Raw genomic sequence first — 23598 nt, 5'->3', positions numbered from 1 at the left:
TATCTGTTTGCAAATACTTTAGCCCCCCCCCCCCCTCCGACTTTGAAAAAAAACGTTCCGCGGGGCCTGCATGTAACTACCCCCCCCCCCCCCCCCAAAAAAAAAAAAAAAAAAAAAAAAAAAATTGCTTTTTTACGTAACTCCTCCCTCGTTCCTCGCATTTCGTCCCCCCGGTCTTGAAAAGAAATCGCCGCCCCTGCTTGGGACACTAACCCCAACAATCTCTTCATGAAAAAAAGAAGAAGAAAGAGATGCCTCGAGGGGCAAAATGAGGCCACTCTTCTCTATATAATTTGTACTAGAAAGTGTAGGCATAAATATTGCATAGACCTACACTTTTTAGTACGTCTTCAAATCAAATATCTTTTTAAAACTTGAATGCGTAGAAACTGGTAGAAAGAGATTTGATGTTAAATTGTTTTTCATAATTTATACATGATAATTATGTCGCAGGGCTCCTGCACTTGCCGCCTTTCCGAGAAAATCTGCTCGTGCTCCTTTATTTGGCTTTGCTAATTTCACGTCACTCGTACTCTGACACCCGGAAGTTGCCATCATATAAGATTGTCGTCTGCGTACAGCTTCAGTACACTTTGTTGCAGCTCAGCTCAGAAACGAAGGTAAAACAATTTGCCTAATTATGATTTAAATTACACAAATGCTACATGTAGCTTGATATTCAATGTATGGAACTATGTTATAAATCAATAGTAATTTAATTCTACTTGTTCAGCATTTACATCGACGCCGGTTTGGATTGTACATTATCCATTGCTCAGTCCCATGCGTGTTTAGTTTATGTACTCTAGACCCTACTGCAAATGTCCCAATAAATATGAGTAACTTTCATTTGCTGCACTGCACTGTTCATTGTTGGCAGTGTGAATATATCTTTGCTGCTGATAACGCCTCTTCATTCATGATTCTTGATCGACAGGTGTTAATGAGTATGAATGTTTCATTATTAGTAGCATTATGTGAGGAATAACCTGATATTTGATAACTAAGTATGAGAAAGTTGTTATCTTCGATCTTTGCAGTGCAGCGCTAGACTTCTTCTTCCAATTAGAGTGTCTGGACGAATTTTCAATTACAGAGTATTGTCGTACTATATTGGGTGTGCAGGTGGACCACTTTACACCGGGGTTGCCCCCTACTCTTATAATAGTGCAATGGGTTCTTAACGTGCAAAGGTGGTGACTCTTCTCCACATGGGGCCTCATTTTAACGTCCTATCAGAGGGATAGAGTGTTTTCCTTTTAACATAGCCTGTGTCTATGAAACAATGGGAGGGGCACGTTAACACACCATGCAGGCTTTAGTCATCTGCCTGGGTGGGATTCAAACCAGAGATCTTTGGTTCAACAGGCAGACGCTTTACCGACTGAGCCAACTCGCCTCCTGTTCAATTAATTAATTATTTGTATGTCAATTTTTTTTCTAAATTTATTTCATTTGTGAGTTCAAACCAATGGATAACGTTCAGTCTGCAGATATTTTCAAAGAACAAAATGGTTTCTGAGATCAAGGTTATGTTCAAAATAATGAAATGCAGCTAGTGATTAACTTAAAACCTGTGTGGGGATTCTAGTCTCGGGAAGTTGCAAAATGCCTCTTGGCTCTAATTCTTTTAAACTTCTAAGAATGCTTTTTGTCTCGCCTGTGTAGCAAAAAGCGAGACATAGGCGCCGCTTTTCTGGTGACGGCGGCGACGGCAGCTTCAACATCAAAAACTTAACCTGAGGTGTTAAGTTTTTAAATTTTTGATATAGTTTTGAAAGTATAAGTCCTTAGTCAATGAAACTTGGACTATAGGGTTATCAAGTATCCCCAATCATGTGAGTTGAATTTCAGGTCACAAAGTCAATGTCAAAGGTCATTTCAGGTCAACAGACTTCGTTGTGGCATCAACATCAAGATTTTGAATTTTTAGCATATTTTCAAAAGTGTTTGTTCAAATTTCTTAAAAACTTGTACCAAGGGTTATCAAGTATCACAAATCATGTGACACTAATTCCAGGTCACAAGGTCAAAGGTCATTTTAGGTCGGTCGTCTTGGATTATTTTTTCACAACTTAATATGAGAATAAATGAATCAATTGTTGTTATCTGTTCATGATTCTTAGTCAATATTCACTTCAAAATGCTGATTATATTCAGAGGATTTCAATTTTGGGGGCCTGCTAATAGGCCACCCTGCCTATAAATATTGTTCCAACCTCAATTTTTCATCATATCCAATTGCATAATGCAGACGAGACCACCGAGAGCGTTTCCCTTGTTTTTTTTTCTGTGGTGACACAAATATATATTAATTTCAAAGACTGATTGCTCTTTGAAATCCAATTAAATATGTGGAGTATTAAATCTTATTTTAAATTGGATTGCTCTATGATGAAAAAAAGAAAAGATTGAGATTAATGGCCAGCCATAGTTGTTAAATTTCTTATTGATTCCTTCCACAGGAGTGACAGGACTGACGGCACTATTTTGTTACTCAGAGATTGAGGTCAGAACATCAAAAGCATCTGTATTACAAACACAATATTGTCATGAAATTCATATTATGATCAAGTAGAGAAGAAAGGTATGTTTTTTTTTATATTCTAATTCCTTTAACCAAACCTTTTTACTTCTCATGTATGTTTCACAGTCTGAGAACCTTTTCGTCTCAGACTTAAAATCATAAAGCTGATCATTGGGAGTTGCATTGTACTATATTATCTTGTTATAAACTCTCAAGAAGAAGAAAAGGCAGTCAAGCAAATTTAGTCATTTAATAATTCTATTGAAGAATCAGGAAAAGGTATTGAATGAAAATCGGCGCTAGTGTACATGTAGTTCCGTATCCATTTTTTTTAGCAGTTTAAAAATCCATTCCAATGTTTAACTAATTTTAATCATAATCATTGCATTTCCCACCTGAATTTGGATCACATTCGACATCGGGAAACCTTCGTTTAGGGCTTCGATGTCGACGTCGTCGCTCAGTACCGTCTCTACGCTGTAGTCCTGCACCTCAAACTGAAACTATCAGTACAAAATTTTGCGGACTTCTCGTATGGTTTATGGTATCGCCCATACGAGAAGTCTGCATAATTTTGGACTGATAGCTTCAGTTTGAGGTGCAGGACTACAGTGTAGAGACGGTACTGAGCGGCGACGTCGACATCGAAGCCCTAAACAAAGGTTTCCCGATGTCGGATGTGATCCAAATTCAGGTGGAAAATGCAATATATGATTATTATTAAAATTAGTAAAAAAAAATGGGCTAAAATTCATTTGCTAAGAATGGATATTAAACTGCTAAAAAAATGGATACGGAACTACACTAGCGCCTGAAAATCTTCCTACTCAATGCTGAACAGTTCCTGGATATCTACACAAATGCTAGTTATAAAGTATTATAAATGCAATCTGTAATCATTGATATTCAGAATGAGACATTTGTGAAGCTGTTTTGATTAAATTACATTGAAATAGCTTTAATGGCAAAGTTCTGAAAAAAAGTTTACCGTAGTAATGTAATTTCTGAACTGAAATGTGAGAGACAAAACCACTCTATGATGACACTATATTTAATTTTAACCCACTGCCAACTGGAACCAGCTAGTCCCTGTATTAAGCCTATGGGGATTAGAGAATTCAGTGGGCAACGGGTTAAGTACGTTGATGTTTGCCGTTCTTAAGGGTTTTTTATACTACAAGTGGTGTAAATATGAACAGCTGGTAACAACCACGAAATTCCCATGGTGTTTACTTAGTTGCGCCAGGTGGGAAAAGGTTGCATTTTCTGGGAGCTTGTGTCATCAATCATTGTATAAATAAATGTATATAATCGTCTGTGCCCTTAAAGAGCTGTACAGCTGTGTAAAATATCATTTATTTTGTATGTTATCAGGTTGGTTTTATTATGGTTAAACTCATATATATGGATTGATGTCAGAATTTTTCTTTGAAGTGGCTTTCATGTGTGGTGCAGTACTTGTGAACAGGGAGTCCTTTTTTTTTCTGTGAAAATCCTACATGTTCAATGTGAGTGTCTGTAAATTATGTGATGTGCTTTTTGGATACTGTTTATATTGTGTTATTACAACAGGAATATATTTTGTGTATCTTTGTACAAGGTGTATTACAATTTAAAATTTAATTTTCCCCATCAATGTATGATTAATGTTGTAATTGTTTTTTAATGAGTTATCTTCAAAACAAAATAAACTGGGATATACATGTAAGGGAGAGAGAGGGGGATAGAGAAGAAGAAAGAAGAATAAGAACAAATGAAAAGAAAAGGAAATGAAAGATGATATGGCAGACTTACATGTACCAGCATAACTTGATAAATTATGTAGAACACGGTGTTACTGTGAACAGATGGCAGTGATTTGTAAATGAGCTTATACTGTGCTGGTACATACAGGTATAGAGCAAACAAGTATTGTTTGAGTTTGACATATATGTACAGAAACTTGGAGTTACAGTTAAGTATAATTTCTTTTTATTGTGACATAATTTGTGATATAAAATGAGTATCCTATTTGCTGAACAGGTGTCACTCAACAATGTGTTATATGTGCATGAGCATGCAACATAACCTTCTTTGCATGGTATATAACACATTCAAAAGTGAATTAAACTACACATCAGTATTCGGTAACCATTGTTTGCATTGTCTTAGATCTGACGCAAAGGAAAACAAATGTAGTCAAGAGGGCTCAACGCCAAAGGATCAATATTAGTCTTCATTTCATATCACAAATATTGCTTGCATTTCTTTGTTCAATATTTATATATTCACCTCCAAATTAAGACTTCCCTTTGTACCATGATATTTTAATATCACTCAAAAAATTCTGAATTTGTTATGTTGAACGCTGGATTATGCAATATTTATCAGCCAAGAGAAAATACTGATGAGGATGAGACATGCAAAAATGTGTGATTGTACAAATGTCATAGTTGTGTGGTTTAAAGACTTGTCTGAAGATGAAGGTTTGTGGGTGTGAGCCTAGGTATGGCTATACATGTATGTGAAAGACATGAATATATATTTGCCACCCCATACCCAGGTGTGGCAAATGAATCCCAGGTAGGATGAAATTCTAGAAATACTGTTAGGCGAGTCTGAGCACTGAAATAGATAACTTCCTGATTGTTTTAGTTAGGGTATCATAAATTGTGAGCGCATTGCATGAAGAATAGAAGTGATTTAGTGCTACCGGTATTCAAGAAGCCAATATTAATGTTATTATTTCAACATCTAATACACGACTTTGTTACTTCAATTTCAGCGCCAATCACATCATTAGTCTGCAGTTGTTATTCAAATGGCAAGATGGAAGAAGAACGGTGGCAGCTATTGGTGGAGGAACAACAACGGAATCACCATGACAGCAAACGGAGAAAAAGATGCAGGTCAGCCAATGCTGGGTTGGACCGAGGATCAGGAAGACGATTATTATCTCAGTAAATTTCTTCCTCTTCTTTTTTTGTAATCATTTTAAGAAATCTTTTTGAGGAATTTGACAATCTTTTGCTTTGATTTTCTATTTAACCATTACCTGTCATTTATAATCAAATAAAAATGATGTGCGGATATTTCTACCTCTGTAATCCTCGGTAAGAAAGTAAATACAAAAGTGCGTGGTGAAAAATATGACTTCCTCTGTATATTCATAAACCAGAATGTAGCTATAAATTATAGGATCCAATAGGAATGGTAACACCGAAATCATTTTATCTTTGTTTTTTACAACCTCAAAAGTATAAATCACATACTTTATGTAAACATTTATGATCTTTTGTGTAGGGGTCATGTAAATCACATTGTAACCATAAACCTTCACCCTCATTGCCAAGGTGTAAATTAAGATATCTGTAGAACACTCGCAAACAGCCAGTCATTGTGGGCGTCTTGCAGGTCTCTGTCGTTGCTCCCGCAGATTTAGTCTTTTTCTCTCTAAATTGTTTCAATTGTTTACGTGTATATGTGAAAATCATCAAAAACATAAAGTCAGAGTGAAAGAGTAAAGGTGCTTCATTCAAGTTCATTGGAAGAAAGCTGTTGTCATGTCTGGTCGCAAAAACTCTTATGAAGGTAAATCTATGTAATTTTGTTAAAATGTTAAAATGACATCCGCAATCAGTATTTTAGACCAATTTATGAACAAGTGAATCAGTTCTGTCCGTCTCCATTTTAAAAGTATATTTTTGAGAATGCTTTGGAATGACATTGTATCTACATTTAATAGAGATAGTAACAATGAAATGATAAATTTTCACAAACTTTTATATGTTTTTGTTGTTGAATAGGACCTGGTTTGAGGTTCGCCCTAGCCAAAGAAAAGAAGCAGGATCGCTGTTTAGCCATCATGACGCTTGTAGCTTTCATTCTACTTGTCATTATTGGCACCTGCATTATAGTTCTCACAACCAGGCACTATGTGGTAAGTTCTGATGATGTAATTAATTAATGTCAAACAAATATTAAATGATGGAACATCATAGCACACCAGCTGTTCAGAATACACTGTTGGTGTGTGAATCCATTGTTGGTGTATGAATCCATTGGAGACAATTTCATCTTCATTCAACAGATATTTCCAACGAGTGTGATCGCAATTGATTAATCATAGACTCGTTACTCATGTGATCAAGGAATGCTGTATAAAATTAGATGTTAGACATGATGAAATGTCTGGGGAAAAATGAAATGATTTGTTTTTCTGGAAATTGTCATACTGGAAGTTATCATACTATCATCGTGTCCACACACAACGAATTCATTGTATAACTTCTGGGATAGTTATACGATGAAATTGTGTGTGTGGACGCTTACTAACGATATGTTGTATAATGAAAATAGGGTGCGGGCATCGTTTCGATCTAAAAATCAATAAAGAATCACGGAATGTGTTGTGTGTGGACGTAACTAGTATAACTAGTCAAACTAGAACGGTATAACTGGACGGGGCTTAACGTGACCGCGCGAAAGGAGACCTGACCTCTCATTTCTGCTTCCGTTTCATGACCGCAGTCTCAAACTGCGCACCTATGTGACGTTTCTTTATAGAGTTTCGGGATTAAAAATTTGTGTGTGGACACGCTGTATGATATGCATCATGTTTTGTTGTTTTCATAAAACAGCTGTATGTGAATTCAGTGCTATGATACATGTGATACCACCCAAGAATCAAGAGTGTTGCTAATGATTGTCATTCTGTGCCTCACTGAAATGGGTGTATATTTGCTTGTGTATCTTCAACTTGTCAGGAGGCATAGTGGGTCAGTACTGGATAGAGCAGTGGTCTCTTAACCGGGAGGTCCCGGGTTCAAAACCAAGACAATGAATACGCTCATGCCCTTTGGTAAGGCATTAATCCTTATTATCAAGTCCCTCGGAGAGGAATTAAAGCTGTTGATCCCCTGGTTGTTATACATGCTTTCTCAGCAGTCAGATAAAACAATCATCGATCCCCCCGGCTCCATCCAAAGGACTTTATGCGTTGATTTGGCTACCTTGTGTAATGATGATAGGATGATGACTTAAAAGGAGTGTAGCTCGGCAAATACTGGCTAACGCCATCTACGTCTTCTTTTGGACAACTGCAGGTAAACGAAAGGACTTCATAAACGGTAGTCATCGACTTTATCTCTACATGGTCAGCGCGCTAGCGTTCACTAAACAGACCAAAGTTCTCCTCACGCTTTGTGTGCGTATGTTGCACGCACGTGATTGCTGCGGTTGCGTCGTCCATAGTCTACTATACTATTTTTCGGGATAAGCCCCAAGTCAGGCCACAGGAAAGACACATAGTCTCGTCTGCTACACCCCCTTTAATTTATCTGACTGCCAAGAAAGCAGGTATTTGCCTGTAGTCAATCAGCCAGGGGGAGGGTGGTATTTCTAGTTGCTTCTGTGGGACTCGGAATTGAGGAGTAATGCCTTTAGTACATTGCTTGTAGTGCATGTACTTGGATTCAAACCTTGGACCTTACGGGTAGAAGATTACTACTCCCCCACTGAGCTATATAACGGGAGTTTTAATTTTTTTTTCTCCACAGAAGCCATGCCCAGTATGTGATTCGGTAAAGAGTGCAATGAATTCGAGCGTGGATCCTTGCCAGGACTTCTACGAGTATACCTGTGGTAACTGGGTAGCCAATGTGAAAGTACCAGAAGGATACTCCAAGTGGGGAACGTTTGGAGAAGTCTACAGCCGGAATAATGATTTACTTTTAAAGGTAGGTATTGAATGAATAGTGAACTGTCCGATACGCTAAGCATACAATCTCTTTTTTAACACTGACAATTGAATATTCCTGGCATCATGGGAAAATTCTTTAAAGAAAGTCATACATATAAAAATGTAAAATGTAAAGGCAGCACTGGTATTTGAGCTTTTTCAGATTATCCAAATTGCTCTACCAATTCATTCGCAATACCAGTGAAATGATTTTTATTTTTGTTTAGGACAGAAATAATTGATGTCTTCATTTTTACATATACCGGTATGGGTAATGATATGGAATCATGATTTTTGCCATTCCAAGGTGATTTTTGCAATTCTAAGGAGATTTTTGCCAGTTTTGATCAGATGAACTATCAAGAATAATGATGTTTTGGGTGTTAACCACATTCAGTATTCAGTATTACCTTAATTGTATTAGATCAAATACCTTGCACTGTCTATATTGCCTTGTATACTGCAGCTTCTTGCAGAGGATGGATATGAATACAATGGAAATCACAGTGAAGCCCTGAGGAAGGCCAAGGATTATTACCATGCATGCATGAATGAGACAGCCATTGAGCAAGCAGGTTCAGCACCACTGAAACAGGTATACTCCCTCGGCATAAATGTACATTTGCCACACTCCACCCAGGTGAGGTAAATGGATACCTGAAATGCTTGAGCGCCTTTTCATGGTAGCTCGGCTAAAGCCGGGGTAATGATATGATTGCATGGCCCTCAGGGAGAACAGTATTAATATGAGGTCATCCTGGGTAAAAAAAGCAAGACATATTATTATTATTATTATTATTATTATTATTATTATTATTATTATTATATCCTGATTAAGAGAGAGTTTGACTGAACAGCCCCTTTCTCCTGCCCCACCCCCTCCCGCACAAAGCTAATGATTATGATTATGTTATTCAGACTAATCCATAAGTCTCCATGTAATATGTATATCTCATGACAAACCCTGATATTGATATTGGATTTCATGATCATAACTTAAATTTAGTTTTTCATGATCTTATCTGAAATATTGTATTTCATGATCATATTTGAAATATGATACAGTTGTGTCGAAGAATCAAATCATTCAGATAAAAAAAAATATGTTCAAATATTAACCCTCTTGATTGAAATTTGAATTGCTACCTGGACTCTCTTACTTTAAAAATTGTATTTGAACACAGCTCTTGAAGCAAGAGAACCTAGATCACACATACATGCAAAATCATATCATATCATTTTCTTATTTCTCATCTTCATCTCACAGTTGTTGAACCAGCTTGGTGGCTGGAGCATCCTACCACGGAACACACCTGGAATCGTCGATTGGGATGAAACCTCATTTGACCTCACCAGAGACTTGACATCCATCCATCTTAAAGATGGGTCTCCTCTCTTCGATATGGGGATTGCTCCCGATGAGAAGAATTCCAGTGTCGGGATCATACAGGTGAATGGAATCGAATTGCATCAGTTTTAATATTTTCATGGTTTAGTGCTGTTTGGTCTACAACTAGTTCGTCTACTACCCAATTGGTCCATTCCCATATGGTCTTACACCCAGCCCGTCTAATATTCCCATGGTCTAATAATCATTTTGTCTACTTAGCATTTGGTCTAATGACCATTAAGGCTAATAGTCATTTGGTCTAATTTCTATTTCGTCTAATCTCTGATGAGTCTTCTACCAATTTGGTATGTTGCTCATTTAGTCTAATTTCCAGTCGGTCTAATTCCCAGTTTGTCTGATGCTCAATTTGTCTACTATCCATAAGGTATTATAAACATTTAATCATAAATAATAATAGTCATCAAATGATTATTAGACCTGGGGGGTGTTTCACAAAGATCCTAAGTCCAACTTAACTCTAAGTTGGACTTAAATATTATGGAGAGCCATTTGTAGCCTTATGATAAAATATATTAAAAAGCAAAAATTCAAGTATTTTAGACTTCTCATTCATTCCACATCAAGAACATGTCCTTGATAATAGAACATATTTATGATTTGAATCAGTATTTTATGCCTTTTAAAATAACTTTTACAAAATATTTTCAAAGATGCTAATGGCTTTCCATAACTTTTAAGTCCAACTTAGAGTTAAGTTCTACTTAGGATCTTTGTGAAACACCCCCCAGGTGATGAAATGAGAATTAGACTAACTGGTTAATAGATTAAATGAAGGATAGACCAAATGGGTAGTAGACTAATCAGAGATTAGACCAACCGATATGTAGAGGAAATGTGGATAGCAGATGGGCTTGGTGGAGACCATAGGGGAATAGACTAAATGTGTAGTAGTCAAACTGGTTGTAGGCCAAACAGCAATTCACCATTTTTATCATATAAAGATACAATAGGAAATAAAGTTAAAGGTACAAACTATAGACATGAGTTTCGACATATGTAAATTTACATTATGACAAAGAAATTGGCCTCGCAATATATTTGTTCATCCTTTATATGTAAACTGAAGAGGAGAGAAAATTAGAATTGAAAGTTGTTTGTCTCAACGAAAAGGGATTTCATGGTCCATCAATTCAGGTACTTATTGTGTGGTACTTGCAACAAATGACTTTGTGTGATATTTAGTAATTTTCCCATATTTTTCTCATCCAGTTCGTCCAGGATGGGATAGGCTTCAATGCAATTGAGCTCTACTCTGATAATGTCACAGTAAGTTTGTATTTCTATTTGAATAATTTACCGTTTGATTAAAATATATACTGTACTAGAGTCAATTTCATATGCAGCCACTGTTTTATGGAATAACTTACAGGAATACCTTAGAAATATAGAAACAAACAACAAGCTCAGAAGTAATTTAAAAACATACTTGTTTAGCACTTTTTAACATTTCATAATTATAAACCCAGTGCACCATTTCCACTCCTGCTGTATGCTGTTCTATAAAGTGCATAGATACAGGTGATTATGCTTGATGTGTTATGCACTATAACAAAACACCTAATTATGATTATTATTAGAGTAAAAGAAAGTATACATGTATCTATGCCTGTATTAAATTAAGGGTCCTATCTCAAGCATCAATGTTTGTTTTGTTTTTTTGTTTTTTTTTGTTGGGGGGGGGGGAGTTTTCCTGTAGTGTAAATAGCAGCAACAAAATAATCAACAATTTTTTTCAAATTGGTGTTTTGGCTGCGTAAATGAACCTAGTGTTGGAGGTTAATTGGAAAGAAATTTACCATATTCATTCCTTCATTCATATTTTCTCTCACATTCTCGTCACATATTTTTATCTTCATTCCTAGACACATGAGGAAGCATATGCAGCACTTGGAGCCAAAGTAGTGGTGCTTCTCTCTCTCACTGACGATGAAAGTGTAGTCTTAGAAAATATAACAAGCCATTCCACTTATGCACCTGCCTTAGAAAGGATGAGAAACATAGTAGAGTTTGAAGCTAATATCAGTAAAGTAAGTAGCATCTTTCTTCAAATTATAGTATTTGCTTTGTGTGATTATAATAGAAGATGGAAAAGAAATATGTGAGATTGAAATGCTGCCCATTTTGTTGTTTTAGACTTCCATTGTGATTTTCTGTAACGTAGTGGAACAGTGGAAAAACCGAAACTTAGTTTTGTTATCATGAAATGATTTTCTCAAATTACATTATAAAGGTACTTTGCATTTGATTACAATTGCATTACGAATTTGCAGTTTTTTCTCTTGTAGAAAGTATAGTTTGTTAGATAGTTGGTTTGATAGCATATTTTTTTTCTAAGACAGACATTTTCATCTTTTTTTTATTGTACTTGGATTCCTTAAATTGATTTCATGTCATAATTGTTTATATTAATGTTCGAATGGAAATGAAAACAAAACTAAAATTTAAATTGAAGCCTTTTATACAATAAGTCTTAAATGCCAGTTATCTACAGTTATCATTTACTGCAATCATATACTCCATTTAACAAATCTATTGTAGAGTACATCTGATTTCATCCTTTATCCTCAACACAGATATACATGCCTAAAAACCTTGTCAGAGATCCATCCAAAACATACACAAAAGTTACTGTGAAAGAGTTTGCTGATATTATTCCTCAGGTAAGTGTCAAGATTTTATCAGGGCATTGTTTCATGAAACCGTTGTTTGTCAAAGTGTTGATGTCCCCTTGAAACGTGTGGTAATTACAATTCCCAGTTTTAATGGGATGTTGGTGAACTTGTACCTAAGACACTTTTGTGAAATGCTACCCAGATAGATACAGAATTACAACTCTCAAAAATCAACTCTCAAAAATGTTAGTTTTGAGATCCAGATTTTCTGCCTTCAGCAGTCCTTTGTAGAGCGTCAATATTTGTGACGTCACACACAGGACACGGCTGGCTAGCTGCAGACTAATACACGCGCGACTCCGGTACTGAGCTGTTTGTCCAGTGTGTGACGTCACTATTCAGAGCTCGCTACGCTCGGGTGTTTGGTTACGTTCAGGGGCGTTCGGGGGTCTAAGAAGGGTCTTGAAAATTGTATTTTACGCCTTTCCATGATATCTATATGATTTCTCAGCATATTATTGGTGTTTTTCAAGAGAAAATCTTTCCATCATAATTTGTTCTAATTATAAGTTGTAGTGATTTTTTTTCTTTGTGTAGCTCCTTTAATACTCAGAAAATTCAGTATCATGTAGTGCACACATGTGTTCTTTACTTTTTTTTAAATACAGATAATAACATTCCTGGGATATGGAAAAGCAAACAAAACCATCGCCAATTATCATAACAATGAAAACTAGTTTAAAACGTTGTTTTCATAGCACATCATAATAATCCTATCTGACTAATGATTTCTTATATACAATATTAATTTGGGAGAAGTATTATATATTTTCTAGACATTTTAAGGAGATTATGTTCATACATTTTAGAGGTTCAATTTGCCTGCCACCAACCCCTTCCCTAATTTATCAATATGGCATCGACACTTTAAAGTTCATGACTTTCGTATTTCATTTTTCATCTTGAAACCATCAATCGTTACGTAACTCTTGTTTGTATTGTTTTCCAGATCAATATGACCTATTACATGAATGAGATGTTTGCTACCGCAATATCTCGAGATCGGAAAATCTTAGTACCTACCTTCTCCTATTTTGTCAAGTTGAATGACCTTCTGAAGCAAACTGACAAAAGGTAGGTCAATTATATCCATGCTTTGGTTAATAATATTATTCTTCATAGTATTTGTGATGGAATTTGAATAGCAGTCCAGTATCTATTAAGGTTGATTATGGAAATCTTGTGGTATAAAAAACCCCTGCGTGAAAACAGACAAGGTTTAATTCTTGAGAAAGTATAATGTTATTGCATAGAGGTAGAGCCATGGTTCTAGGCGAGACTCCTTCTGGTACACAATGAGTTGTGCGGACAATATTGTTACTTTGTGCTCTGATGTTTGTCACAGTGACATTTGTTTTGGCTTTTTATGCCTCCGCCACCGAAGGTGGTGCCGGAGGCATCATGTTTTCGGGTTGCCCGTCCGTCCCGTTTGACCGTTATCACAATATCTCAAGAACCATTTAAGATTTAAACTTAAGACTCGGGAATAGTATTTATCACCATAGGAAGACGATCTGATTAGATTTTGGAGTACGTAGGTCAAAGGTCACAGGTCACAGAGGTCAACTTATGAAATTCCTTGTATTGAGTTTGTTAGTGAGCGCGATATCTCAAGAACCATTTCAGATTTAAACTTCAAACTTAAGGATAGTATGTATCACCATAGGAAGACGATCTGATTAGATTTTGGAGCACGTATGTCAAAGGTCAAGGGTCACAGAGGTCAACTTATGAAATTCCATACATTGAGATTGTTATCATGATATCTCAAGAACCACTGGAGATTTAAACTTCAAACTTAGTGATAGTGTGTATCACTATAGGAAAACAATCTGATTACATTTTGGAGCACGTAGGTCAAAGGTCAAGGGTCATAGAGGTCAACTTATGAAATTCCATACATTGAGATTGTTATCATGATATCTCAAGAACTACTGGAGATTTAAACTCCAAACTTGTTTAAATTGGTCTATGGCGGAGGCATCATTTTCGACTGCACGCAGTCAAAATTCCATCTAGTTTATTAATTTAATGGTTGCATTCGGGTAATAGGTTTGGATGAGGATTAGTTACAATGTTGGGTCTTCAGTTGAAGTTAGGAATTTGATTATTGTTAGAGTTTCCCATGGAGCCCTTGTTGCTGCATCATGTATTGTACAATGCCACTAGGTTTCACCCTAAAGCTACATTGCATTGTCCTATTCTGCAGAACTCTCGCTGACTACCTGACCTGGAATGCTGTCAAGCCCACTCTCAGATTCCTGCCCAAGGTCTATGAAGACATCATTCTGAAGTACAGCAGCGTCTTCAGTGGATCCAACACTACTGTCCCTCTATGGCAGAAGTGCTTGCAGAGGACGGACAATACATTCGCGTTTGTGACAGGAGCCCTCTTTGTCAGAGAGGTTGTCACTCCACAGCTCAAGAATGAGGTGAACCATAAGTTAGATATTGAGGTTTAAAATATCCCTTTCCTTTTCATGTCTTCATGGTTAATGTGGGTTGCCTTGGTGTATAGACTCATTCTAATAATAGTTTAATAATACTGATTATTGGATGGCTCAAGATTGAGGTACTTGGAGAGACAGTTGATATAGAATTCTGATTGGGTCACTGAACCTGTCATAAATTGACGGATCACTATTGATGATGATGATGATGATGATGATTGTAAAATATATTTCCTAATTCATACTGGCCTAGAAAAGTTGGCAGAATCTGATTAGGTTTAGAAAATATATAAATGGATATGATCACCATCGATGTCCAAAGATATCCAAACATTCCAAGGTTGTCCAATGATGCAATAGTATTGTCAAGTCCGGTCAAGGCCATATTTTAGTGGCTTTGGCGTTTGCACATTCAAAACCAATGGAAGATAATATTTGTCAGCGGCCTCATAAGTCTGAACTCTAGTATGTCACTAAAATGCTAAACTCTTGTTTGACTTCTCATTACAGACCCAGGACCTGATCCATTACATACAAGATGCCTTCATAGGAAACCTACCCAATGTGACTTGGATGGATGATGCGACTAAAGAGGCTGCAGAGGAGAAAGCTTATGCAATCAAACCTAAGATAGGATTCCCAGATTGGATTGAAGACACTGTCCAGTTAGATGCGTACTTCAAAGATGTAAGTGAGGAAGATATGGGAGACCACCTTCCAACCTTTTACCTTGGTGACATACCAATACTATTATTGTTTTACTCTTATATAGGGCATATAACGTCATACTCATACATCTAAAAGAGCTTTAGCCCTGCTGCTCTGATAAGGTGCTGTGGCACTCAAGGAAATTCTTCTTATCGATACCTGTGTGATTCACCCCCGGCCTCCCCCCCCCCCCCCCCACTCCGGGAACGGAGGGACCACATTCATGTTCCCCAAACTCTCTGGTAAAGGGGTACTTTTCACGCAACAAAGTCTGGCTCATATTACACAAACAAAATTGGCCCGTATTGACTTTACACACTGGACCTTTGGGGGGGGGGTGCAGTCAAAGGGAGGGAACATCATACGCGTGCCCTAAATAACACTGAGTGGGGTGGGGGAGGGGGGGGGTGGGCGGGGGATTCACCTTTGTTAATTGAGGAAAATGTATTGCCAAAGGACATTGATTTGTGATTTGTCAGGTACTCATTATGCCTTGTGATCCATACCTGCTAGGGGTTATGATGTGGCATTTTTTGTGGCAAAAGTCAACCTTTTAGTTTCATGAACTTCTGCGACTTCATATCATTCACCAATTTCCATCTGGTTTTGGTGTTTCAGTAGTAATGTCTGACTGAGTATTTGACCTACTTATGGATTGCTACCATACCAGTAAGCTGTTGGCTTTGCAGAGAAAATTTATGAACTTTCCTTTCTTAATTATCACCCCACCTTATGTGACTTCTGTAATTGTATTTATTTCTCATTTTTCAGATAAACATAACAGCAACTAGCGTATTCCAGAATGCCATGAATGTCGGGCATTATTCTCTGCTATACTTGAGAGACCTTCTTGATAAACCGGTTGACAAGACTGAGTATGTGTTGTTTCAGAACATCAAATTCAAAATCTATCTCAAAAGTACAATTAAATTGCTGTGGTGAATGAATTTATATTGAATCCAGGTCCATTTTTGTTAATGTTGTTATTTTGAATAGGCAATGAACATTCTGCAATTGACCTACCGGTACACATAATGTTTAAGCCATGGTTGTCTACAAGATTTCAATGTAGTGAATCATCATTATCCATGAAAGAGTGCTTTAAAATGGTTAGTTTGATTACCGTATACCTACTATAGCATGATTTCAACCAGTTTTTTTGTTCAAACCCAAGAACAAGACAGTCGTAATCTAAATACAAGGATGTCATTTATCCTCCCCACCCATTTCTCTTCCTCTAACATTTCATGAAGAGTCGGCTAACATGATATCAATATTAGTGGCTTAATTGAGCAATCACATAGTCTTTGTCTCATATCACAATTAAATCATATATTAATTAAAAATTAATCAGTTTCTTCTATTTCCCTATTAAGAAATGAATCAAACTGTGTGCGTGTTCAAATTATTTATGATATTATGATCCAATGCCTCTTCTGTTCACAATATGAAATGTAGATGGCACATGGGACCATCAGAGGTGAATGCTTATTACTCAGCAACATTCAATGAGATAGTCTTCCCTTCCGGTATACTCCAAGCTCCATTCTATGATGTATCACGTCCAATGTAAGTATTAAAGGCATCGTTTAACAATATTAAATCTGAGATACACGGCCCTACGTGTTATCAGTGTCTGTGATATGTCGTAACTGAAGCCCTAAAAAATTGCGCTTCAAAGTGATCATGAAGTGCCTCAAAAAAGTAAAAACCGGTTTTACCATACTTATTTTCCACAATAGACTGTAGTGTTATAAAAACCATTGGGAAAATGTTTTTTGAAATTTCGATTTCTAATCTTAAATATCTTGATAATCAGACAGGCTTGTAAGAGTCATGGGATTCCAGGATCCAGGATTTTGTTAAGAATCTGAGGCAAAGATACCCAATCCCTCTGTCCACTTGACTGTGGTTTAATATAGAATTGTATCGGTCCATTTGAGTTGAAAACTTTTTCTGATACAAAAAACATTGTTCAGTTTGACTAATGTACCGAATCTGTTTTAAAGTTGAACACAGATCATACACATCATACTCAAAACAATGACACATTTTCTGTTTACAGGTCAATGAACTTTGGTGGCATTGGGATGGTTATGGGTCATGAGTTGACCCACGGTTTTGATAACCACGGTCGTGAGTTTGACAAGGATGGAAACCTGAGAGACTGGTGGGGTAATGCCTCGGCGCTAGCCTATAAGAACAAGACGGACTGTATGGTAGACCAGTATTCAAGCTACAAGATTGGGGATAAACATGTAAGTCAATTATTTTTAGTTCTCTGCAAAAGAGGTATTCCAGATGATGATTTTGGTTTTGAAAACAAAGAAGCAAAAACAAAACAGATATCATCTCTTTGGAGCCAGAAGGGTGTTAACTCATATACTCATAATTCATAATGCCCTTATAGGTCTGAACAAACAATATTATTGTTTAAGTAAGTGGTAGATTTACAAAGGTTAAGATCTGTGTTTATGCTATTGAAGGTATTTTCTTATACATTCCAAAGAAATTGTAATTTTTATACATATTTAAGTCTTTCTTTGTAGAGGTGTTATGGTCTATCACTGGCCTACAGACTACATGGTGTGTGGTTTGAGTCTCAGCATTGGCACTCACTTCCTATGGCAAGACATTTAATGTGTATTGTCACTCACACCCAGAAGAGATTAGGTACTAGTTAGAAACGCTATATAAAATACCTTTCGGATTGCATATTTGGAATACTTTGTAAGAGGTGGAGATGGTGCGAACTTTTATACAGCCTTTTAAATCCAGTGACCAGGGGAGTGTTTCACAAAGACTAAGATTAACTTTAAGTTGGACTTAACTATGGCAGGCTGTTCATGTCACTGTTTGCTCTCACCAGTATGATCTTTAGATAATATTTTTCCTTCAATAATGAATTATCAAAAACTGTAGATTTGTGACCATGATGTGTACATCCCTTGAGAGACCAATGCCAGTAAACAGTGAGCAAACAGTGGCATGAACGGACTGCCATAGATAAGTCCAACTTAAGGTCAGTCTTAGTCTTGGTGAAACAGCCCTCAGGGGTAATAACGATATAATTGTATAAACCATTGTAGTATTCACATCACGTGCTGTATGAATGTGCAACTATTTTCTTCTTGTGACAGGTGGATGGTGTGTTTACACTGGGTGAAAACATCGCAGATAACGGCGGTCTGAAGCTAGCATACCAGGCCTACCAGCAGTGGCGCGAGACATTCAACGACACCATGGGTCTGCTGAGTGGTCTGGGTATGTTTCAGGATCAGCTCTTCTTTGTGGGCTTCAGCCAGGTCTGGTGTTCCTACGCTACTCCTCAGAGTGCGGAGATGTCCATCCTGACTGATACTCATACAGCTGAGAAGTTCAGGTGAGGGTTCAGGATTTCCATCAAGGTCCTATTCAAACAAGATGAAAAAACACCGTAAGGAACAACTTCTGCAGAAAAAATAAAATGACATTTGTTCAGCACACCTCTAGTTTTATACCCCTCTTTGCCACTCACTTAGTTGCAAAATAGATCATTAAAGGTATACACCAGTTTTGGAAACGCCCCCCCCCCCCCTCAAAAAATGAAATGGAAGCTCTTATTACCAATCATGTGAAAGAATATGTTTTGACTAATACGTGATGATACAACTTTTGCCGGGAAAACCGCCTACTATATGCTAGAGGATCAACCTTTTCTGATCGATTCCACAATGTTTCTTTCACAATGCAATCGCATGACCAGAAGTGGTCTATACCTTTAAACTGCTGTGTGTGATATTTTTGTTATAGTCTGTTTACTGCTTCAATATTACACCATATCACAAATACTGATAACATGCATCTCAGATTTAACATTTTTTAAAGCCAACCATTGTATAGTGTAACAAAATATTACAATGGCACAATGCCTAATTGTTTGGTTAATTGCGCTGGGATTACATATGAAAAGTTGAGAATATGTAAACTCTGAGTATTGAAAAAGCCACATGGATAGTATCACCAAAATAGAGGTATATAATAGGTTCCAGTTTGAGAAATGCCTCTTATCAACTGAATTGTAATGATGTGATATAAGTAACATGAATTTGCAAAGACTTTTGTGCCAATACGTTTAAGAACTATTATAATACACCCGTTTCCAAGAGTATGTAAGATTCTGAGTTTCAAGTCTTTGTTTCATTGATCGTTCAGCCACTTCAAGTAAACATTCATCTAATAACGAAAAAATCTAAACTAACCTCTACGTACAACTTCAGAATTGTTATGCGAAATTTATCTTCCATATGAGCAGTAACAGGGTTTAAGAATGTATGCAGAGATGACAAAAAGGAACATTATTTGAAGATATTACTCATGTATTCTACTCTGCTATTTTATTCTATCTATAGATGATAATTGATTTCCTTGTTTACTCCTTTATATCATGCAGGGTTAATGGTGCTGTTTCAAACATGCCAGTATTTTCAGATGTCTTCAACTGTCCATCAGGGACCCCTATGAACCCGAAAAGGAAATGTGAAGTTTGGTGAACGACAACAAGCTGAAGTATCGCCTATATCAAAGAGAGTCTAAGAGAGCTTTAGAAAATAAATGTGCATGCAAAGTATAGTGTCCTTTTGCTTTGGAAAAAGGGTATATTCTACCAATTTGTGTATTAGACTTCCATTTTATGGTTATATTTACATTTTTACACTATGTCAGTGTGTTAACACATTGACTTCTGGAATCGGGTGGTTCCTGTATTAAGCCTATGGGAATTAAACAATTCAGGAGTCAACGGGTTAAAATCATATACATTGAAATAATTATATCATCTGTTGAAAGCTAGAAGGGCACTATCTCATACTTTTTTTTAACATAGATTTAATGCCCTTTTAGCTCTCAATGGTCGGTTTACAATGTCATATTTTAAGAAGTGGAGATGATTGACTATGAATTTCTACTTAGTATTATTATGAATCAAATTAACAGCTTTATTTTCAAGAATTCAAACCACCCTATTGACCATTGCCTTATGAAAAATATATTGCCATGATCATGTTTACGATGCCACCAAGTTTATAAAATTGTTTCACAACGCAAGTTTGTAAAATATGTTATCGATCACAGTGCCTTTTTCCATTGTTCATCTTATTACATCGAATTCCATCATTCCAAATCATGAAACTTCTGAATATCTAGAAGAAGAACAAATTTGTCTTTGTCTAAGAATATTGTAGTTGTAATGTAATTCATATTTAATACCTCTATTACATATGATGAAGCAGAAGTGCCAAACAGGAACTTGCTTTATGAGTTTAAGAGTATTATGAATGAATTACGGTATGTATGTAATGTACAAAGAAATAAACAAAAAGTGGGTTTGCACAACAGTTTTTGTGTAATTCTAGCTTTGCATTCAGTTGTAAAATCTCATGTACATTTTGGGTTGAAGTAATGATTTCTTTTCCAGATTTTCACCTTACATTACACTGATGAAGCAGTACTATATCAAAGAGTGTTTTTTTTATATTCTATATTGAATAATATAACAAAATGATATCTATGGACAGAAATAGTGTGCCTTTAATATTTCTGTTGTTAACATTGTTGCATGATTTACAACGAAGTGAATTTTGTTTTGAAATTATCTGTATGATGGGGAAATAGTTTACATCTCAAGATTAGTATAATTATATGCTCTGTAATGGGTCACCCTGCCTATAAATAATGTTTGAACCTCAATTTTTCATCATATTGAATTGCGTAATGCAGGCGAGACCGCTGAGAGAATTTCCCTTGTTTTTGTATGTGTGTTTGCTGTATCCGGTCTTTTAATTAATCAGCTCAAAGAATTTTCAACGATTATCAAAAGTTTTAGAAAGAAAGTTGAGCATGTTTAGATATTCTTTCATGCTGTTTTATATTTTTGTGTTTTGTATTCTCTCTTCTGATCAGGATGATGAGTAAATTGCCATCCTTTTGTTGGTCTTCAAACTTAATTCAGAAATGTAGATATTTCTTTTATATTATTACCTGACTTTATCTTTCTTGGAATTATTTTCTTGAAGGAAATAACAATTTAGTATTGCTAAAAGATTTTTTGTTGGCTTTCAGAAGAGACAAGACATTATAAGATAAAATCAGTCACAGCCCTATATTCAAAGCCTTATTTGTTTTTACTCTTAGCTAGTAAAAGTATATATATATAGGAATATGTCACTTAGGCAAATGGTTTAAAATATCAGGTTGATTTGTTAATGTATTTTGCATTTGTATATTTTTAACGTTTGTCTACCGGTAAAACATATTGGGTGTCAAAAACATCAGGTCAACTTATATCAGCGTCTTCTCAGAATTAGACAATTTAGAGTACGTTATGCATTAGAAAAAAATGCAAAAACTTGCAAACCATTTTCTTGCCTGCAAAGATGTCTCCTGTGTTTTGTACTAAAAAAAGAAAATAGAAATGATTAATTTTCATTGTGCAACTTTTTAATGCCAAAACTGTGAAAGATATTTCTTACTCATTTTTAAAGGTAAGGACCAGTATTGGAAACGCCCCAATTTCAAAAAATGAAATGGAAGCTCTCATTACCAATCATGTGAAAGAATATGTTTTGACTAATACATGATGATAAAAAATTTGCCGGGGAACCGCCTGCTAATTCATATATTTGGTAAATTTGTTTCTCTCATGGTCTGTGAGAGATATAGGGTAGTCCCATATACATCTTTCTGTGTATAGTGCTTGTAACTTTACGAAGAAAGGGCCAAATTTCTTATCATTTTGATGATTCCAGAACCTTGCAGATGCTAGATGCTAGATGATCAACCTTTTCTGATCGATTCCACAACGTTTCTTTCACAATGCAATCGCATGACCATAACTGGTCTTTACCTTTAAGAGCTTTACATATTTTGTTGTTTTTGTTTATTTGTTAATTATTTCCCCTAAATCTAATGAAAAAGGGAAATCAAGATAAAAAAGGAATGATCGAAGACATGTTGTTTTGATTTGATTTGATTTTGTTACAATCAGCAGGTTAGTGTGTCTATAACGTATAACTAAACGCTGTATGAAGGTCAATTGATGTATAGTCTTCCAAGCTTTCACCAATGCAGCATAGTTGAGTTACAGTGAATTGAAAGAACAAAATATCTCTTGTAAAAAGTAAATTCTGATATTGTCTAAAGTTAACAAACGTATGGTGTTCTTTGAAACAAGTGGAAAATGTAAATGTGAAATAATTAGTTTCACACTTTTTCAAAATTCTTTCTTCTTCATAATAAGCCTCTTGAAGTTATTGCTTGGTTACTTGCTTGAAGAATTACACAAATATATTTGTTATTTCTTTGATCTCTATATGATATATGATTTTATTTCATCTTAATTTGTATATATTGGGTGGGGTAATTGGTGCTGGGATTTGCAATGTAGCCCAAGCTTATTTAAAATGTGCAGTGTGATTATGAATTTACATTGTATTTGCCAGTGTACAACTCATGTACATATATATATATACTTTTGTTGTTTTTGCTTGTATATATTTTTGGAATAAATATAAAGAATGCATGATGCCAAACACAGTCTATTTGTTTCTTGTCAAATCAGTTCACATTTACTTTGAATTAGGTAATAGCTGTCTCTCCCTTTTACACAGTGGCATGGCACAGAGCCAGTAATTGAGGGGGAACAGTGGTGGGGGGGGGGGGTTCGGATTGTATGGGGCACTAAGAGAACAAGACTATGATATAATGGGTGAGTGCAAAGTGCTCAAATAATCTCAAGTTTTCTTCTCCCTTTTCTTTGATTATTGCTTCTACTTTGGTAGGCCTATTTCTTTTCATTAATTTGTCTTTCAGGCACAACCTAAATCTATATTATAAATACTATTCTTTTCACAGAATAGCCTCTGATATTCAAACATTTAAATGCTGCTTTTCATAATGTTGCAAGATATCTTCATTTTAATTTTTTAATGGTAAACAACGTTTTCATGATTTTATTCATACTACATCCAGCATTTCCCTTCAATCTGGTAAAAGTTTATTTTTTGAGTTGAGTTGATTTCAAAATTCTGGTCAAAGTTTTTTTGTCGAGTTGATTTCAATGACTCTTTTGACCC

General features: G+C 35.9%; 1 protein-coding gene across 2 annotated transcripts; it reads left to right on the top strand.

The window, feature by feature from the left end:
• Positions 1-539: 539 nt before the first annotated feature.
• LOC578052 (endothelin-converting enzyme 1) lies at positions 540-21928 on the top strand. 2 transcript variants are annotated; one of them, XM_030972094.1, is made up of 18 exons: positions 540-620; positions 2466-2587; positions 5292-5466; positions 6313-6446; positions 8065-8244; positions 8713-8841; positions 9514-9696; positions 10867-10923; positions 11520-11684; positions 12231-12317; positions 13279-13403; positions 14539-14761; positions 15290-15466; positions 16259-16362; positions 16946-17056; positions 17553-17745; positions 18628-18869; positions 19920-21928. In XM_030972094.1, exons 3-18 carry the CDS (start codon positions 5328-5330, stop codon positions 20017-20019), a joined length of 2349 nt encoding a protein of 782 aa, XP_030827954.1. In that variant the 5' UTR covers positions 540-620; positions 2466-2587; positions 5292-5327; the 3' UTR covers positions 20020-21928. The 2 variants fall into 2 exon arrangements, with proteins under 2 accessions (XP_030827954.1, XP_030827955.1); XM_030972095.1 differs by lacking the exons at positions 540-620; positions 2466-2587 and adding an exon at positions 4340-4480.
• The last annotated feature ends 1670 nt before the right edge of the window (positions 21929-23598 follow it).

This window comes from Strongylocentrotus purpuratus, unplaced genomic scaffold (assembly GCF_000002235.5).
Source record: "Strongylocentrotus purpuratus isolate Spur 01 unplaced genomic scaffold, Spur_5.0 spur5_scaffold_6, whole genome shotgun sequence".
Taxonomy (NCBI): Eukaryota; Metazoa; Echinodermata; class Echinoidea; order Camarodonta; family Strongylocentrotidae; genus Strongylocentrotus; species Strongylocentrotus purpuratus.
Note: the sequence above shows the minus strand (reverse complement) of the source record. Positions and strands in the feature narration are given on the sequence as shown.